Genomic DNA, 19,225 nt, shown 5'->3' with positions numbered 1-19,225 from the left:
ATGGTCAAAAAGTTGAATGTGGGATTGATTGCTAAAGTTTATACCCCGTGCCATTTAATCTTGTAACCGCCTCATCTCAACATTGTACCAATCCATTGGTACACCATCATTGTCTACCGGAATCACCGGCGGTTCCTCCTCTACATCTCGCTCTCGCCTCGATCGGACCCTCCTTCTCGGCGCCTCGGGACCAACAATAGGATCATCATGCGGGATAGCATAATGACGACCACCATAGTCCTCAATAATCCTAGCCCTCCTAAAAAGAATGGGATTGAATGGAGTGGTAGGAATCACCGTCATCAAATTCCACACGCCGCGGGTCATCAACCCAAACGAGTTGGCTAACCAGGTGACAAACATACCACCATTAATCTTTGATGTCTTGCGATCCTTGACCGCACCCTCCGCTAAATATGAAGCCAAACACCATGGAATGTTGCAAAAAGTGTCTGGTGTGATAATGCTCCATAAGTAAAAGACATCAAGGTTAGAAACCTTGTCATCATCCTTTCGTTGGTTGATGGTAGTGGAAATAAGGCGATGAATAAGATGGTGTATAGGCGACCGAATACTTCCCTCTTGGGCTGACTTCGGAATGTACACTTTGTTAGCGATCGTGTTCCACCAAACCGTGCTCGTCACACCTTCAGGGAACACCTTGTGAGATCGTTCCATAAAGGCGCCGAAAATAGCGGTCGAGACCAATGACCGGTCATAAATACCCATCCGACAAGCAAGATCAACAACGGAGCACTGATGAAACTCGCCCCCAAGGCAGAAACTAACACTCATCAGGTGATAGCAGTCATCTCCTCCACGAAAAGATACCGTGGAGAAAAATTCCAGGAAAAGCTCCCGGTACACCGGCTCTTGAATACGAAAGACCCGGCTGCACCCATCGCAAACCATCGTCTCCCCCTCGTAAGTACACTACTTTAAAAGATAAGGAGCCAACTCATCTTCATACCGCACACTTCGCAACCAATCCCAATCAATTCTGTTGGGCACGTACATCTCTTTCTTTCTGACTTCAGCTAATTTCTTCTTCCATCTCGTCATGGTTGAAGCTGATTCGATTTGAGGAAAATTTAACCAAGGAAAATCTCCTTGGCGTCCACTGGAACCTTGGCCTCTGTGAAACATTGTCCCTTTGGTGATAGAAACTGATAATCTTGAAGAAAATTGAAGAAGATGATGAATGCTTGAGAGAGAGCAAAAGTAGAGGCGCACGGCGAGTGAAGGGAAAAAAACTGATTAGGGTTAAAACCCTAATTACCGGTTGTAAAAATAATTTCAAATTTATTTTTTTTCTGTAAATAAAACCGAATCGTCGAGTCAGGGTCAGACTCGGTGAGTCTTGTCGCGATTATTAAAACCATCTGGAATATGAATTGACTCGTCGAGTCATGGTCAGACTCGGCGAGTCTCTTGCAAACAGTTCAGAAAATTAAATCATTTTGCCATTTATTTAGAAAAGAAAATTTATTCCACCCCACACTTAGTCCATACGCACTCTCAAGCAGACATGTCCGACGAATTGGAAGATTAAAATCCTAAACACGAAAAAGAAATCAAGCAAAACTAAAAATATAAAAGAAAGCAAACTCTAAATAATAGGTTGCCTCCCGCCAACCGCTTATTTTTAAGGAGTCGTTAGTTGGACTCCTTCCCATCTACGTTTCGTCATCTTCCAGCATCGGGAACGCACGCCTAATCTTTTGTGGTTTGTACTTTGTCTTGTAAGCGTGAATTTTCTTTTTGTAAGCCCGTTTTAATTCCTCTATCTTCTTTTTTACAGCATCATCCTCAACTGCTTGGGATTCCCTTCTCCTCTTTTTCTTCTTCACCCCATTCTTTTTCACCTTCTCTGGCACCTCTTTTTCCTCAAACTTAATTACTTCATATTTTGTGAAAGTTCGTGCTCTAGGTTTGGTAATGAAAGGTTGATCAGCATCAACTCTCCTATCCATTGCCTTCTCCTCTTTTTCTGTTCTTACCCTATCTTCAAGCGGAATTACATCAAGACATGCTATATAGACGTGTTGAACTTTCGTGTCCATTTCTCCTTCTGCTATTTCTTCTTCTAAGGAATGAGGAAAAACATCCATGTCCAGCATATGCAGAGAACTAGCAACAAGCAGATCTAAGTCGTCCAAGTTGTTGGCAGTTTCGACCGGACTCGTCGAGTCTATGAAAGTGACTCAGCGAGTCGGATCGTATTTCACCATTTCCACTGTGTTTTCCGAGTCGACTCCTTCCATTAGCATTTCTATCTCCTCCAAGTCCTTGTTAGCATCTCCATCCTCTCCATAAGGTAGCAAAAACTTGCTTGGATCTTCTTCTTGCAAAAGTGCAAGTTCTTTTTGTAGTATCTCATCATCCAAATAGATAAATGAGATCTCTTCTTTTCCTTCCTCTTCTTGCTTGGCTTCTGGTACAGTTCTAAATATTGCTGACTCGTCTCCTACCCTTAACGTTAGTGTAGACTCACCTACATCAATTAAAGCACATGCGGTGTTTAAAAATGACCTCCCCAAAACAATTGGAATTTCGGGGTCTTCTTCCATATCAAGCACCACAAAGTCTACTGGAAATATGAACTTGTCGACTTTAATAAGAAGATCCTCACAAATGCCTCTTGGATGAATTGTTGTCTTATCTGCCAAATGGATCTTCATGTTTACCGGCCTTGGCTCTGGTAAATTCAGTTTCTTGAAGAAAGAGAAAGGCATCAGATTGATGCTTGCACCTGAATCGGTCAACGCTGAAGTGACAAATGCATTTCCAAATTGGCACGGAATTATGATACTCCCCGGATCGCCCTTCTTTTCAGGTAACTCACTCAATATTATTTCCGCGACTTTAGCAAAATCTTTCCTAGCAGCAAAGAGACCCTTTAGTAAGTTGAAGTACTTTGGTGTTTTAAGCATCATTTGTACAAATGGCACATTGACTTGTAAGGCACTAACATGCTCCATAAAGGCTTTATAAGCTTCCACTTTTTCAACAGGCATGGCTTTGATTGGGAATGGCAAAGGGGGATTATATGGCTTTAAGGGAATGACAGTTTTGTCATTTACGCATGGACTCGTCGAGTCCATTAGAGGGACTCGGCGAGTCTGGTCGGGCTTAGCTGGAGCCGATTCTGCTGTCCTTTCTATCTTCTTGTTGGAGATCCTCTGTGCCTGTGTGAAAATTTCTTCACAGCTTGAAGTCACAACACTCACGTTCTCCATTCTTGGATTATTTTCGGTGTTACTTGGAAGTTGACCCGCTCTTCTTTCGTTAACTTGATGTGCAAGTTGTCCCAACTGTTTCTCAATGTTGAGAATGGATGCCTGCTGATTCCTTATCATATTTCTGGTCTCGTGTATTGCAGCATCGTGATCATTGTGTCTCTTTTCGGACGCGGCTATGAATCTAGTGAACAATTCTTCTAGATCAGCTTTCTTTTCTACTACTGGTTCTTCCTTTTGATAAAATCCCCTCTCCTTCTGCTTGTATTTCTCCTCCTTAGCCTTCTTGTATTCTTCGTATGGGAGCCATTCCTTCTTCGATTTCCACCAATTCTCGTCGTATCAATCGCCACTTGAATAGAATACTTGAGCCTTCTTGTTTCCATTTTCATCCAAGTCACAATCCTTTGTGAGATGGGGCCCTCTACAATTCTCACATCCAACCCGAATAGCATGGATTGTTTGATCCATTTTTGTCATCCTTCTATCTAGACTATCGAGCTTAGCTATCACCGCCGCCATGCTATCATTTGCCGAGTTCGCTACCCCCCCCCCGACTTACTTCATTTCTTGGATTGTGGTATTCTCTAGAATGCTTAGAGAATTCTTCAATTAACTTCTTGATTACCGGGGGCGCCTTCTTCGTGAGCGGGCCTTGAGAATCGAGCAATTGCCTCGTGGTGTTTAACAACGTAAATTTTAAAACAAAATTTTCATTTATGCAACATCAAAACCATCGTTTAATATTCCAAATTCAAACGTGAACAATGTTATCATAACAAAATACATCCCATGATCATAAAAACAGTTTCTCTGTCAGTGTTTACAATCACGCAGGCGCCTTCCCACGGTCCTCGCTAGTACCTGAAACACATAACACAACAACTATAAGCATAATTGCTTAGTGAGTTCCCCAAAATACAACTTACGCACATACGCCTTTCCAGGCCCTGACCTTCCGGTCCATGTGTCTCAGGGGACTTCCGTCCCAACTAGGTAAACCTTTCGGTCCTACCTGCATCAACCTTACGATCCACATCACAACGCCTTCCGGCCCATAACATATACGCCTTCCGGCCCATATCAAGCATATCATACATAACACATATAAATGACTAACTTATCATATACCATGCATATAACTCGTAACATACCCGACCTTTCGGTCACACAATAAAAACCCTTCCGGGTACAGTATAGTGAGAAAACTCACCTCGTGGAAAGTCTAAGATCTCGCGTACTCGCTATCTCCAAAACCCAACGACGACTCTACCTCGCCTAATCATAAAAATATCATTTTAATAATCAAGGACTTCCACAACTAAACTTTACCCTTTATCATCATTCCTCAGAGGGTAAAAGACCATTTTACCCTTCCTTGACCCAAAGTCTTCATGTTGACCAAAACCCTAAAAGTCAACAAAAGTCAACCCAATGAGTACGCGGGGCATACTGCTTGATGTATGCGGGGCGTACTGGGAGTTACGCCCAGCATAACCATCAGACTTTAGCATACATCATTTCTGGTCTTAATCGATTAAGCCATTACTCCAACTTCTAGATCCGGCTCTGTTTATGCGTCTATACCCATAAAGTCGAGACCTTTAAGCCTTGGCATAGTTGTAAAGGCTCCAACACTTCTTAACATCATTCTATTCCAACTCAAGGACCTAGATATCATGCATGGTGCAATATTCACGACCAAGATTACATTTTTATGAGTCTACAACTCAAATAGACCAGAAATATGAAGGATCTAAGCTTATAGAGACCATTTGCTCAAAAAGTCTCCACCTTTGGGACTAAAACCCTAGAAAATGGTACTTGAAGCATATTACAAGAACTACAGGACAAGATCCGAACTTTTTACCTTATAATGAAGCTTCAACCTTTGCAAAGCTCAGATCCACACTCGAATACCACTTCTAGCCTTCCCAATCAGCTCCTCTTCTCCTTTGCTACCTTGAAATGGCGCCACCAAGCTTAGAATACTCACAAATGGCCTAAGAACGGATGCACACTTTCTTTAGGGTTTCTTTCTAAGAGATGGTGGCTGAGAAGTCGAGCCACACATTCCTTTTATAGCCCTCCGAATGAATTAGGGTTTTTAGGTCTGGACCGGTTACGCCCCGCGTAACGTTGGGTACGCTCAGTGTACCTGAGGGTGAACGCGTCCAAATGAAGCGCGCGAGTACGCGCAGCGTACTCCTTGTACGCCCAGCGTACTCGCCTAACATGCAAAACCCTAAATGGCAACATATAAAAATGATGAAGGGCTAAATAGAAGGGTACCTGGATTTCGGGCTGTTACAATTCTCCCCCACTAGAACCAGACTTCGTCCCCGAACTCTCATACCGAAAACAACTTCGGATACTGATCCCGCATCTCTATCTCGGACTCCCATGTCAGCTCGGACCCCTTCCGATGTTGCCACTGCACTTGGGTACTTCCTTGTTCCTCAGAACCTTAACCTTTCGATCCCTGATCGCCACTGGCCTCTCCACATAGTTCAGGCCTGCATCCACCTGAATATCATCTAACGACACCACTGACGACTCGTCGGCAATACATTTCCTCAACTGTGAGACATGAAAGGTGTTGTGGATCTGTCCGAACTCAGCAGGTAGATCCAACCGGTAGGATACCCTGCCTACCCTAGCAATTACCCTGAAAGGTCCAATATATCGGGGTCCCAACTTGCCCCTCTTCCTGAATCGTATCACTCCTTTCCAAGGAGAGACCTTTAGGAGCACAAGGTCACCAACCTGAAACTCGAGCTCGGACCGACGCCTGTCCGTATAACTCTTCTGGCGACCATGCGCGGTCAACAATCTCTGCCTGACCTGTTGTATATGCTCGGTCGTATGGAGTACAATCTCTGTGCTACCCATTACCCGTTGCCCGACCTCTCCCCAGCAGATGGGGGTGCGACACCTCCTCCCATACAACAGCTCAAAAGGTGGAATACCAATGCTCCAATGATGGCTGTTGTTGTACGAAAACTCTGCTAAGGGTAAATAGGTGTCCCAACTCCCTCCAAAATCCAAAACACATGCTCGGAGCATATCCTCAAGCGTCTGAATCGTCCGCTCGCTCTGTCCGTCCGTCTGCGGGTGGTATGCGGTACTGAAATGCAGCCTCGTACCTAACTCCTCATGAAACTTCTTCCAAAACCTGGAAGTAAATCGTACATCCCGATCTGAAATGATCGACATCGAAACCCCATGCCGCGATACCACCTCCCTGCATATAACTCTGCCAACTTCTCCGCAGAAGAGCTCTCACTGATGGCTAGAAAATGAGCACTCTTCATCAATCTATCCACAATCACCGAAATTGCATCGACCCCCCTCGCAGTCCTTGGCAATTTGGAAATAAAATCCATAGTAATATGTTCCCACTTCCATTCGAGAATCTCCAGCGGCTGCAATTTACCGTGCGGACGCTGGTGCTCGGCCTTAACCTAGCGACAAGTCAGACAGCTCTCGACGAACCATGCAACATCCCTCTTCATACAGGGCCACCAATACTCCTTCTTTAGGTCCAAATACATCTTAGTAGCCCCGGGATGAATCGAGAATTTCGACCGATGCGCTTCCTCCATCAAAATAGTACGCGTACCGCCCACAAACGGTACCCAAATCTGACCCTGAAAAGTCATAAGTCCCCGTCTATCCGTAACGAATTCTGATACCTGACCGACAACCCGCTCCCTTTTATGGTTTTCTGGTCTCACAGCCTCAGCCTGAGCTCCTCGGATGGTGTCCAAAATCGGAGTCATCACCGTCAACCTCATACAAATGTCTAGAATCGGGGCGCTTTCCGCCCTACATCTAAACGCATCGGCTACTACATTCGCCTTGCCTGGGTGGTACACGATCTCACAATCGTAATCCTTCACCACATCCAACCATCTCCTATGTCACATATTCAAATTTGGCTGATCCATCAAGTACTTCAGACTCTTGTGGTCCGTGTATATGGTACACCGAACCCCATAAAGATAGTGCCGCCAGATCTTGAGGGCAAACACCACAGCCCCTAATTCCAGGTCGTGGGTGGGATATCTCGACTCATGAGGCTTCAGCTGCCTCGAAGCATACGCTATAACGTGTCCCCTCTGCATAAGCACCACCCCTAATCTAGATATAGATGCATCACAGTATACCACAAAATCATCCATCCCTTCCGGGAGTGCAAGCACAGGGGCCTCGCACAATTTCTGACGAAGCGTCTCGAATGAGGACTGTTGCTCCGGTCCCCATGAAAATGCAACACCCTTCCTGGTCATCTTAGTAAGTGGCACGACGATCTTGCAGAAATCCTTGATAAACCTTCAATAATAGCTGGCCAATCCCAGAAAGCTCCTGATCTCAGTGGGCGATCTCGGCACTTCCCATCTCATCACCGCCTCGATCTTGGCCGGATCGACCAATATCCCTTTCTGGTTAACAAGGTGCCCTAGGAACTGGACCTCTCGTAACCAGAAATCACACTTGGAGAATTTGGCATACAGCCTCTCTGATCTCAATACTCCAAGAATTTCTCTCAAATGCTCCTTATGCTGCTCCCTAGACCTCGAATATACCAAAATATCATCAATGAATACGATCACCGACCGATCCATTATCGGCCTGCACACCTTGTTCATAAGATCCATGAACGCAGCCGGGGCATTGGTGAGCCCAAAAGGCATCACCACAAACTCGTAATGTCCATAACGAATTCTGAATGCAGTCTTCTGAATATCTTCATCCCGAACCCTCATCTGATGATAACCCGACCTCAAGTCTATCTTAGAGAACCAAGATGCCCCCTGCAACTGATCGAACAAATCATCGATCCTAGGTAACGGATAGCGGTTCTTAACCGTCAACTTGTTTAACTCCCGGTAATCGATACACATCCGGTGTGAACCATCCTTTTTCTTGACAAATAGAATCGGCGCTCCCCAAGTAAGCTACTTGGTCGAATAAACCCTTTTCCCAACAGCTCCTAAAGCTACAAGGATAACTCCTGCATTTCTGGTGGGGCGAGGCGATAGGGCGCCTTGGTGATGGGCGCCGCTCCCGGAACCAGATCGATACGGAACTCCACTTGCCTTTCCGGAGGCACACCTGGTAATTCTTCGGGGAACACATCCGAAAACTCGCATACTACTGGAACCTTGTCAACCGAATTTGGCCTCCCCGCGGCCACTCGAGTGTCCATCACATAGGCTATGAATCCACTGCAGCCCTGCTGCAAACTCTGTCTCGCCCTGGCAGCCGAACAAAAAGCTGACCCACACCGGGTCCCCTCGCCATACACAGTAAGCACTCCCCCACTAGGGTCTCGTATAGTCACCAGCTGTCTCTCGCAATCAATGACTGCCCCAAACTTACTCAACCAGTCCATGCCCACGATAACGCAGACATCCCCCATCGCTATAGGAATCAAGTCTATAGGGAACTTCACACCAAAAATCTCGAGCACACATCCTCGAATCACGTCAATGGCGTATACCGCTTTCTCATCCGCTATAGAAACACGTAGGGGTCAACTCATCACCTCCCAATCAATACCGATGTGCTGGCTAAAAGCCAAAGATACAAAAGACCGACTCACACCCGAGTCAAATAATACCAAGGCAGGTACAAAATCCACAAGAAAAGTACCTACGCATCTCATAATATAAGCACAAAATCTCAGCATAAAAATAAATACACAAAAGAATACATACCAGCTACGACATTGGGCGCCGCGCGGACCTCCTCCGCAGTCAACTGAAAAGCTTCAAGAACTCTCAAAAGGAGAAGCAAGAAAAGAAGTTGTTGGGTGATTTAGGATACGATTGCAATTACTGTCAGGGAAAGAATCACATTGCCAAGGATTGTATGCAAAGGAAGATGAATGAGAAGAAAGAAAAAGAGAAGGATGAAGCCTACTATCTTCAGAAGATAGAAGAGCTTAGGAAGACGCGTGTTGCAAACGTAAAGCATGCCTTGATAATTCATGAAGGTAGTGATGAAGATGGACGTGTTGAAGTGTGGTCCACAGATTTTGAAGATGATGAAGTCAAAAAACCCTCACATGGTGGGTGTTTTGTAGCAAATCCTAATTTGTAGGAGTACAAAGGGAGATGTCTAATGATTTAGAACGAGGTTTCGAAACAATGGGGCTATGCGACTGATGGCAACCAGGCCTCTAAAACTTGTTTTGCTACGAAGCCTATTTCTAAACCAGTGAAAGAATGTGAGAAGGTCATTGACAAGGTACACTCTATACTCCAATATTTTAATATTCCTATTACCCGTTATGTTTCTGAATTAGATTATTTAAAATACACTGTTTCTAATTTTAGCAATAGTTTAAAACAAACTCGTCTTAGCAATTCTAATTTAACTGATCAAATCAGAAGGTAATGTATAAAGAGTGAAGAGAGAAGATTATGGATAGATAAGTTGGAATTAGAGCTTACTAGGTTAAAGGATGATGTTATTTATCTTAACAGAGACAATTTAGAAGTTTTGAAACAAAGAAATATTTTATGTTTGATAGCTAAGCATGTACATTTCAATATTACTCAATTGCATCTTGATTGTGAAATAGGAAAGGGATATCACAAAATGATTTTGCCCTTCCTTGAATTAAAAGAGGATGAAATCAGTGTAGATTGCTATAGGTGTGAATCAATTGTGTCATCAGATAACGTCTCGGATTCTTACAGAATTGGACTTGAGAATTTTTATCTGAAAAGGATAAAGAACAAATCGAATCAAATACTATACAAAATTTTGATTAATTATGCGAGAAATTAAACTCAGAGCATAGTTTTAATTCTGAAAACATTTCAGAATTTGATGAAAGTGATATGAGTGAAATTTCTATAGAGGATTAGATAAATTGTTCTACTTTTGTTCAAAAAACTGATGAGCCTAAGAAAAAGTTGATTTCTGAAAATTCATTCGAATTTGTTCGTATTGTTGAAAATAAATGCTCTAAAGTTTTAAATGAAAAGGCCAGAGTTTTTCCAAAAGTATTGTTCCGAACCAAGTTTTTGTAAAAACCGGACTGAACATAAATGATACTCCAGAACTAACGTTCCTTGTTGATAATGATAATGCGAATGATTATGACGAATTCTTCTGGTCAAGCCTATTGATAATGCAGATGGAACCAAAGTTCTTTCTGATTTGACCTATTGGAAAACAAAAGGGAAATACATTTCGGAACCACTAATGTCACACCCCCAAACCGGAACGGCGGAAACATTCGGGGGCGGATGACTTCATGTGGTAACGTAACAAATGAATACATAGTAAAGAAAGCAATACAACCATCATATATATAATTGAAAGCGGTTTGTTACCTGTAGTTAAACTGGCGCCGCAACGTCCTTTCTTCAAAAGCGGTTTGTTACCTGTAGTTACTGAATCCCTGGGACATACAAGTAGTTTTGAAAGAGTAGATCAGCATTTAAGCTGGTGAGTTTCATAAGTATTAAATGACATTGTTTGTATGAAATGAAATGTTTCGTTCTTGTTTGTTTGCTTCTAGAAAATCCTATATTTTCTACTAGTATAAAAGTAGCCTTCTCTCAAGACCAATGTTTGTTTCTAAAAATGTATGTAAGTATAACATTTCCAATACTTCTGAAAAACCCAGTAAATCAATGTGTTTTTAATACTCCATGTGAGTTTTATAACCATGCTATTGACTAGAAATGCCTATACACAACGTTCTTCAGGCGTTGGAATGTTCTGACGTTTGTCACCCCAAATGGTGGACTGTAGCTAACAGTCAGGGCGCGGGTTGTCATGCCCGTATAGATCTATATACAACCACCATGCTCCCCCTCCAAGGGATTCTGGTATATAATAAAGGACTTAAAAAGCGTACTCGAACGTACGTGAAGTTAATGTCTCACAAAATTTAGTATAAAACTGATTTACATATGAAAATGGTCATTAGTTCTTGTATGTGAAAGTAAACTTCTTGAAATAGTGTTTCTAGTATGCAAAAGTTCGTAATGTTCTCGTAATACTATACCTATTATAGTTTTCTAAAAGTGTGTCTCGTTTGTATAGTAATCCCTAGTAAAATGCTCACTCGTTATGAAAAGTTATAATTTATATAGTACCAAGATGAACACATATACATACAGTACAAGCAGAGTGTTTGATCTATATATATATAACCACATTTTTCACTTCCAAATATATGATGTTATAGTGATATATTTTGCATATGAAAGTTTCCCTATAATAGTTATAAATCACATATGATTCCGTTGATAAAAGTGTATAACGAAACTTTATATATAACACACGATAATAATCGTATGTTTTACTTGTATTGCCCCCTTAAAAGCATATAAAAGTTATTTATAAAATATTTAAAAGTCTAGATTATAAGGGTATGAACTCACTTGAAAGATCGGAAAAAGCGTGAAGAAAAACCGGGCAGAAATTCTTCTCGGGAAAGCGGATTTTCTCGGGATTCTCGGGAATTTCGGGAGCACAAACGACCTTTGGGACTTGAGCAAAGTGATCGGGAGTTCGGGTTAGCACGGGCACGGAAAAAAAGGCAAAACGCAAGAAAAATGAGAGAAAATGAGCAAATTTCCCGGGAACCCTCGCATCCCTTTTATAGGGGCTAAGAGGCCTCGGTACACGGGGCGTACGAGGTTACGCGGGGCGTACTCGTGCGTCATGCGTGACCGAGTCCTCGACTGCCTCGGCTTCGGACGGGACGGGACGGGTAGCCTCGCATAGGGGCGACTTGGATGAACCGGAGCCTAGGCCTTGAGTACGCGGGGCGTACGCCTGTACGCGGCGCGTAACTCGGATAGGCTTGCTGACTCCTCTTCGGATAATACTAAGGATTAACAATAAAATTTATATTTTATTTATTTAATAAACTTCTAAAATTCATATCTTCTTCATACAAACTCCGTTTTCGACGTTCTTTATATCCACGCGTAGGTGAGACTACGCTCTACAACTTTCATTTAGATTCCGTCGGCAACTTTTGAAATTATTTTTATTATTTATTATTAAAATGTCGCGTTTAAGAAAATTTCATTAATAATTCATAACTTCTTAATCTCACGTCAGTTTTTGCCAGACTTTTTACCGCTGAAATACCATTGTCGAGACCTTCGATTCTCGTTTAGGTCATTCCGGCCAAAAGTCGCTCGATCTCCGATTCGAGTTTTTAGCTGTCTGTTGCTAAGCCGAACTTGGAAAAATCATGACTTCAATATACGAAGTCGGATTTGGGCGTTCTTTTTACGTATGATCACGGTTTTAAAGACATCAAACATAGTAGGTAATTAAATAGAAACTTTTTGGACCTTTTATTTTCGAAGTTAATTTAATTAACTCAAAAGTGGTTACAATACTTGACTTTTTAGGTCATTACAAAGAGTTGAAATATCGGGTTGTCATATCATCCCCCCGTTAGAGGGAATTTCGTCCCGAAATTTTATAGTAGCAAAGATACTAGTGAATCAGAGAAAAAGATGAGGGTACTTTTGTTTCATCTGATCTTCGCGTTCCCATGTGAATTCAGGTCCTCGCTTGGCGTTCCGCCGAACCTTCACGATGGGTATGCGACTTTGTTTCGTTTGTTTGACCTCTCAGTCCATGATTTCTACCGGTTCTTCCACAAAGTTGAGGCTCTCGTTGATCCCGATATCATTGAGTGGAATAACAAGAGTCTCATCGGACAGACACTTTTTCGAATTCGAGACATGGAAGGTTGGATGTACGTTCCTAAGTTCACGCGGTAGATTAAGCTTGTAAGCCACAGGGCCGATTCTGGCAAGAATCTCGAAAGGCCCTATGTATCTTGGATTTAGTTTCCCATGCTTTCCAAATCATATTAAACCCTTCCACGGTGAGACCTTCAATAAAACGTGGTCTCCTACTTGGAATTCCAAAGGTTTCCTCCTTTGGTCAGCGTAGCTTTTCTGTCGGTCTCTAGAGGCTTTCAATCGTTCACGAATTTGAACGATCTTCTCTGTCGTTTCTCGTAATATTTCCGGACCAGTGAGAGTGCTTTCAGGAACTCGTCCTTTAGCTAACTGGGTGTCGCCAACTTCAACCCAGCACAGAGGGGACCTGCACTTTCGACCATAGAGGGCTTCAGACGGAGCAACCTTTATGCTTGTATGATAACTATTGTTGTATGAAAATTCGACCAGGGGTAAATGGATATCCCATGCCTTTCCAAAGTCAATCACATAGGCTCTCAGCATATCTTCCAAAGTTTGTATCGTTCTCTCACTTTGCCCGTCTGTTTATGGGTGGTAGGCTGTACTCATGTCTAGCCTAGTTCCCAGGGAACTTTGTAGTGACTGCCAGAATCTTGAAGTGAATCTACTATCTCTATCGGAGATAATGGATATCGGAACACCATGCAGTCGCACTATTTCCCTTATGTAAGTTCTTGTAAGCTTTTCCATCTTGTCAGTCTCCTTGATTGGTAGGAAATGCGCAGATTTGGTCAATCTATCGACGATGACCCATATGGTATCGAGTCCACCCGTCGTCTTGGGCAACTTGGTTATGAAGTCCATAGTAATCCGTTCCCATTTCCATTCTGGTATCTCCGGTTGTTGTAGTAATCCTGACAGTTTCTGATACTCGACCTTAACCTTAGCGCAAGTAAGGCATTTACTTACGAAGGTAGCAATTTCTGCTTTCATGTTAGGCCACCAGTACAGTCTCTTAAGATCCAGATACATTTTATCTGAACCCGGGTGAACGGAATATCTCGTGTTGTGTGCTTCGGTCATGACTACGTCTCTGAAACCACCATGTTTCGGTGTCCAGATTCGGTCCATGAGGTAATATGCTCCGCCACCCTTGATTTCTAGATTCTTTTCCATTCCTCTCAGGGATTCACCCGCTACATTTTCAGATTGTAAAGCTTCTAGTTGTGCCTCCTTAATTTGTGTGGATAAGTGGGAATGGATAGTCATAGTCAGAGATTTGACTCTCCGACCAGTGTATTCTTTTCGACTGAGGGTGTCAGCTACCACGTTGGCCTTTCTAGGATGATAACGAATTTCACATTCGTAGTCATTGAGCAACTCAACCCATCATCGTTGCCGCATGTTGAGTTCCTTCTGATCAAAAATGTGTTGAAGGCTCTTGTGATCGGTAAAAACAATACTCTTTGTTCCGTATAAGTAGTGTCTCCAGATCTTCAGAGCAAATACCGCTGCTCCTAACTCAAGATCGTGTGTCGTATAGTTCACTTCGTGTGTCTTAAGCTGTCGGGAGGCATAAGCAATAACCTTCCCTCACTGCATAAGAACACAACCAAGTCCTTGGTTTGATGCATCGCAATACACTACGAAATCTTCTATCCTTTCAGGGAGGGATAGTATCGGTGCGGTGCACAAGGCCTGTTTCAGTGTTTGGAACGCCTTCTCTTGTTTCGCTTCCCAGTCAAAGGCGTGGCCACGCCTTTCTGGGTTAATGTAGTAAGAGGTTTCGCAATGCTAGAGAAGTTCTTTATGAATCTGCAATAGTAGCCAGCGAGACCAAGAAATTAACGAATCTCTGTAGGTGTCTTTGGTGCCGACCAGTTCTCAATGGCCTTAATTTTGGAGGGGTCCACGTGTATCCCCTTCTCGCTAACAACGTAGCCCAAAAATTCAACTCTTCGAATCCAAAATTCGCATTTAGAGAACTTCACATAGAGTTTCTTCGATCGTAGTGTTTCTAAGACTTTTCGTAGGTGTTGATTGTGCTCTTCCTTACTTCGAGAGTAGATGAGTATATCATCGATGAAGACGATGACGAACTGATCCAAGTAAGGATGGAACACCATATTCATTAGATCCATGAATACTGCTGGTGTGTTGGTTAATCCGAACGACATCACTACAAACTCATAGTGTCCGTAACGGGTTCGGAAAGCTGTCTTGGGAATATCCTCCTCCAGTACTCGTAATTGGTGATATCCGGATCGTAGGTCTATCTTTGAGAAATAGTTTTCTCCTTGAAGTTGATCAAATAGGTCGTGAATGCGGGGTAGAGGATAATGATTTTTGACAGTAAGTTTGTTTAGTTCCCTGTAGTCAATGCACATACGGAACGATCCGTCTTTCTTCTTTATGAACAAGACCGGTGCTCCCCAAGGTGAGAAACTTGGTCTAATAAATCCTTTTTAATGGAGTTCGTTAAGTTGACTGCAAAGTTCTTGCATCTCCCCTGGTGCCAAACGATAAGGCGATTTCGCTACTGGGGTAGCCCCTGGAACTAAGTCGATTCTGAACTCGACTTGGCGTTGTGGTGGTAATCCCGGTAGTTCTTCTGGAAAGATATCGGGAAAGTCACGTACTTCCGGAATGTTCTTAATGTCCTTCAGTTCCTGGCTCATATCGACGATGTGTGCAAGGAATGCTTGACAATCCTTCCGTAAACACTTTCGAGCTTGGATGCACGAAATGATGCGAAGGTTTGTACTTGATTTGTCTCCGTAAATCACTAATGTTTTGTCGTTAGGGAGATTAAGATGAACTGCTTTTTCAAAGCACAAGATGTCGGCGCGAAGAAGACTTAACGAATCCATGCCGACTATAACGTCGAAGCTTTTAATTTGGACTGGCATGAGGTTGATTGGGAAAGAATAGCCATCTAAAGTTAATGTACAGCCCATGTATATGTAGTTAGTGTTTTGCGTTAATCCATTTTCCATTTCTATAGTGAATGATTTTTCTAACTTGCTAGGTGCACGCTTAAGTAAGTGAATAAAGTTTTGACTCACGAAGCTTCTCTCTACTCCACTATCGAATAGTATGCATGCATATGAATTATCGAGAAGGAACGTACCAGCAACTACAGTCGGATCAGCTACGGCTTCCTCGTGGCCTATAGAAAAATTCGTCCCACTCTGCCAGTATTTGCTGCCTTTGGGCAGTTTCTCTGTAGTGGCCCACCTCGCCACACACGTAGCAAGTTTGGCCTACACCAGCATTGGGAACTTGAGTGATCGGCTTTATGGGAGCTCTGCAGAAACAGACAGTGTGTCCCTTTCTGTTGCAGTTGGAGCACTGCATTTCCCGACAAGGTCCATTGTGGTGGTAAGTGCATTTGGTGCACTTTGGAAAGTTACCTTCATAAGGCCTTGTTGGGTAGGGATTTGTAGGAACGGTAGTAGGTACAGTAGCAGCATTCACTGAAACCAGTTGTTGTTTCTTCGAGGATTCTTGGAAAGATCCACCCTTCCCATTATTCCATCCTTTCTTCCTGTTATTGTTGTTGTTGTTCCCTCTTTGTGGTTCTGGTGCAGAAATTGTTGAGTTCTGATGACTTCCGTAGTCAACAAGGGATTGTGCCAGTTCCTTGGCACTTTCAAAGGTGTCAGGTTTTGAAGCTAACACGCTCGACCGTATTTGGGGCGTCAATCCCCAAATGTACCTCTCTATTTTCTTGCTCTCAGGAGCAATCATATCTGGGCAAAGGATTTCCAGATCGCAGAATTGGTTGGTATAAGTTGCTATGTCGGTGCCAACCATTCCAAGAGTCTAGAGTTCATTTTCGAGTTTTTGAATCTCTCCTCGTGGACAGTATTCCCTCATTAGCATGATCTTTAAGCTCTCCCAGCTTATGGAATTTGCCACTATTAGAGTAAGCACCTTAACATGGCCATTCCACCAAGTTAAAGCTCTATCGGTAAGTGTGAAGGTGGCAAACTTAACTTTGTTGTGTTCGGGACAGGAGTAGATTTCGAAGACTGACTCTGTCCTTTCAATCCACTGCCTCAAAATCATCACACCATCGGTCCCATTAAACATCTGTGGTTTGGCATTCGTAAAGTCTTTATAGGTGCACTCCCGGGGTTGTCCATGACTCTCGCAATGGTTGGAAGGAAGTGTGCCAATTCCCGAGCCAGTAGCAATAGGGGTATTGAGTTGTGACATGGCAGCCGCTACAGCTGCGGTGACTGCTGCTTGGAACATGGCAGCATCAAATTGAGGTTGTGGAGGCGGTGGTGGTGTCGTGCCCGGTCTGGGTCTTAGGTTTGGACGAGGAGGCATCGCGCTGCCAAAAGAAAATGAGAGATTATTAGTTTTGGTGGTTGAGAGTTGAATGATATTGAGTTAACTTTATTTAATAGTTTAAGAATTTGGTTTGACCAACACAGGGTCTTGAGCTTGATTTACAAATGGAGTTTAAATAGATATACTTATGAATTGAATGAATTGCACATAATTAACACATGAAAGAGATATGCCCTATATATATTAAACATATAGTTGTGTTACATCCGAGCTTAGACAAAAGTTTTTGACCTTCCTAAAGGTCTCCGATTTACAAAAAGTTTAAAGAAAATAATACTTTTATCCGAAGTCCTAATTTATAACAAAATTTGGGATTTTGGCAAGCACTACTTGCGACGTAGGTTGCGCTTGGAGCTTGATTCCGCATCCAATTGCTTTGCTTCCATAAGACGCCTATCGAAGGCGGCCTGTTGTTCCCTTAATTCGGCGAGCTGCAATCATTTGCGCCTGAAATGCCTCGGTTTGGAGTTGGGCATTGTCCTGAGCTCTGTCCAGCCTACGAATGTCGGAAGTGTGAACCTGTACTTCCACGTTGACTTCCCGAATCCGGCTAGCTTGAACTCCAGATTGGTAGGACTTGTTGGCGAGTTTGTCCACCATAACTGGGAGTGCCCGATCGGCTGAACCTCTGCCGCGGACATCGTAGAAATCTCGGCACATGCCATAGGGAGGGCGTAGACTTTGTTGTTGGCTCCAATGGTGGAGGTGACTTCCCCAAACGGGAGTCGGTCCTTGAAAGTTCCTTACGAAGGCGGGAGGTTGTGCGGGTGGTGGGTTGATCACTTCCGGCTCTGAGTCGGTACCGGAGTCATCCTCTTCATCTAATTTTGTGGGTTCTTCGTCCTCCTCGGGATCATCTTTGATCCATCCCCCGTTGCCTTGGTTGGGATAGTAGGGGTCGTCAGGGTGATGAAATCCATCCATTTGACTGTACGAGAATAGGGTTATAAGAATTGAATAAAGTCGGAACATGTAAGACTAAACATGTATGTTAAACTAGTTTATGTAGCAAATACTCCTATAGTATTTAAATTCTTGTGTTTGATCCTCGTGATGTTTTTGGTAAGTTTTGACTTGTTGCTCACTACGAGCGTTCCTCGATATACATTGGTCCGATCTCGGGCAAATATAGTTGATCACGCTATATTTGTCCCAAATCTAATTACATATATCGAGTCTTAATCGTAGTGTCCAGCTTGTCGAAATACTTGTTGTATAGTTAATAATCATGAAAATAATTTGTTGTATGCATGTATTTGTACTTGAATGAACTAACATTTTAAGTTAAATGTAACGCGGCTTAGGCGTAAAACAAAAGAAAAATGTTTGGTCAGAGAGCATTAGTCCCTTAAGCATTTATAGTTTGTATATCTTATGTGGTTCGATATACTTAGTTCACTATAAACATTGTTCTGATACTAATCTGTCACACCCCCAAACCGGAACGGCGGAAACGTTCGGGGGCGGATGACTTCATGTGGTAACGTAACAAATGAATACATAGTAAAGAAAGCAATACAACCATCATATATATAATTGAAAGTTTACATTGTCAAAAGGTACATGTTCAAAACCAATTACAATATGATGTCAAAATATGAATTTAAACTGGCGCTGCAGCGTCCGTTCTTCAAAAGCGGTTTGCTACCTGTAATTATTGAATCCCTAGGACATACAAGTAGTTTTGAAAGAGTAGATCAACATTTAAGCTGGTGAGTTTCATAAGTATTAAATGACAATGTTTGTATGAAATGAAATGTTTCGTTCTTGTTTGTTTGCTTCTAGAAAATCCTATATTTTCTACTAGTATAAAAGTAGCCTTCTCTCAAGACCAATGTTTGTTTCTAAAAATGTATGTAAGTATAACATTTCCAATACTTCTGAAAAACCCCATAAATCAATGTGTTTTTAATACTCCATGTG

At 42.7% G+C, this 19,225-nt stretch overlaps 1 protein-coding gene across 1 annotated transcript; it reads right to left on the bottom strand.

Annotated features, from left to right (window-relative positions):
• Positions 1-2,204: 2,204 nt before the first annotated feature.
• Positions 2,205-3,017, bottom strand: LOC111888650 (uncharacterized). The gene is made up of 2 exons (XM_023884779.1): positions 2,495-3,017; positions 2,205-2,344 (listed from the first exon to the last, which is right to left on the bottom strand). The coding sequence occupies exons 1-2, from the start codon at positions 3,015-3,017 to the stop codon at positions 2,205-2,207; spliced, it is 663 nt and encodes a 220-aa protein (XP_023740547.1).
• Between the last annotated feature and the right edge of the window lie 16,208 nt (positions 3,018-19,225).

This window comes from Lactuca sativa, chromosome 7 (assembly GCF_002870075.4).
Source record: "Lactuca sativa cultivar Salinas chromosome 7, Lsat_Salinas_v11, whole genome shotgun sequence".
Lineage (NCBI taxonomy): Eukaryota > Viridiplantae > Streptophyta > Magnoliopsida > Asterales > Asteraceae > Lactuca > Lactuca sativa.
Note: the sequence above shows the minus strand (reverse complement) of the source record. Positions and strands in the feature narration are given on the sequence as shown.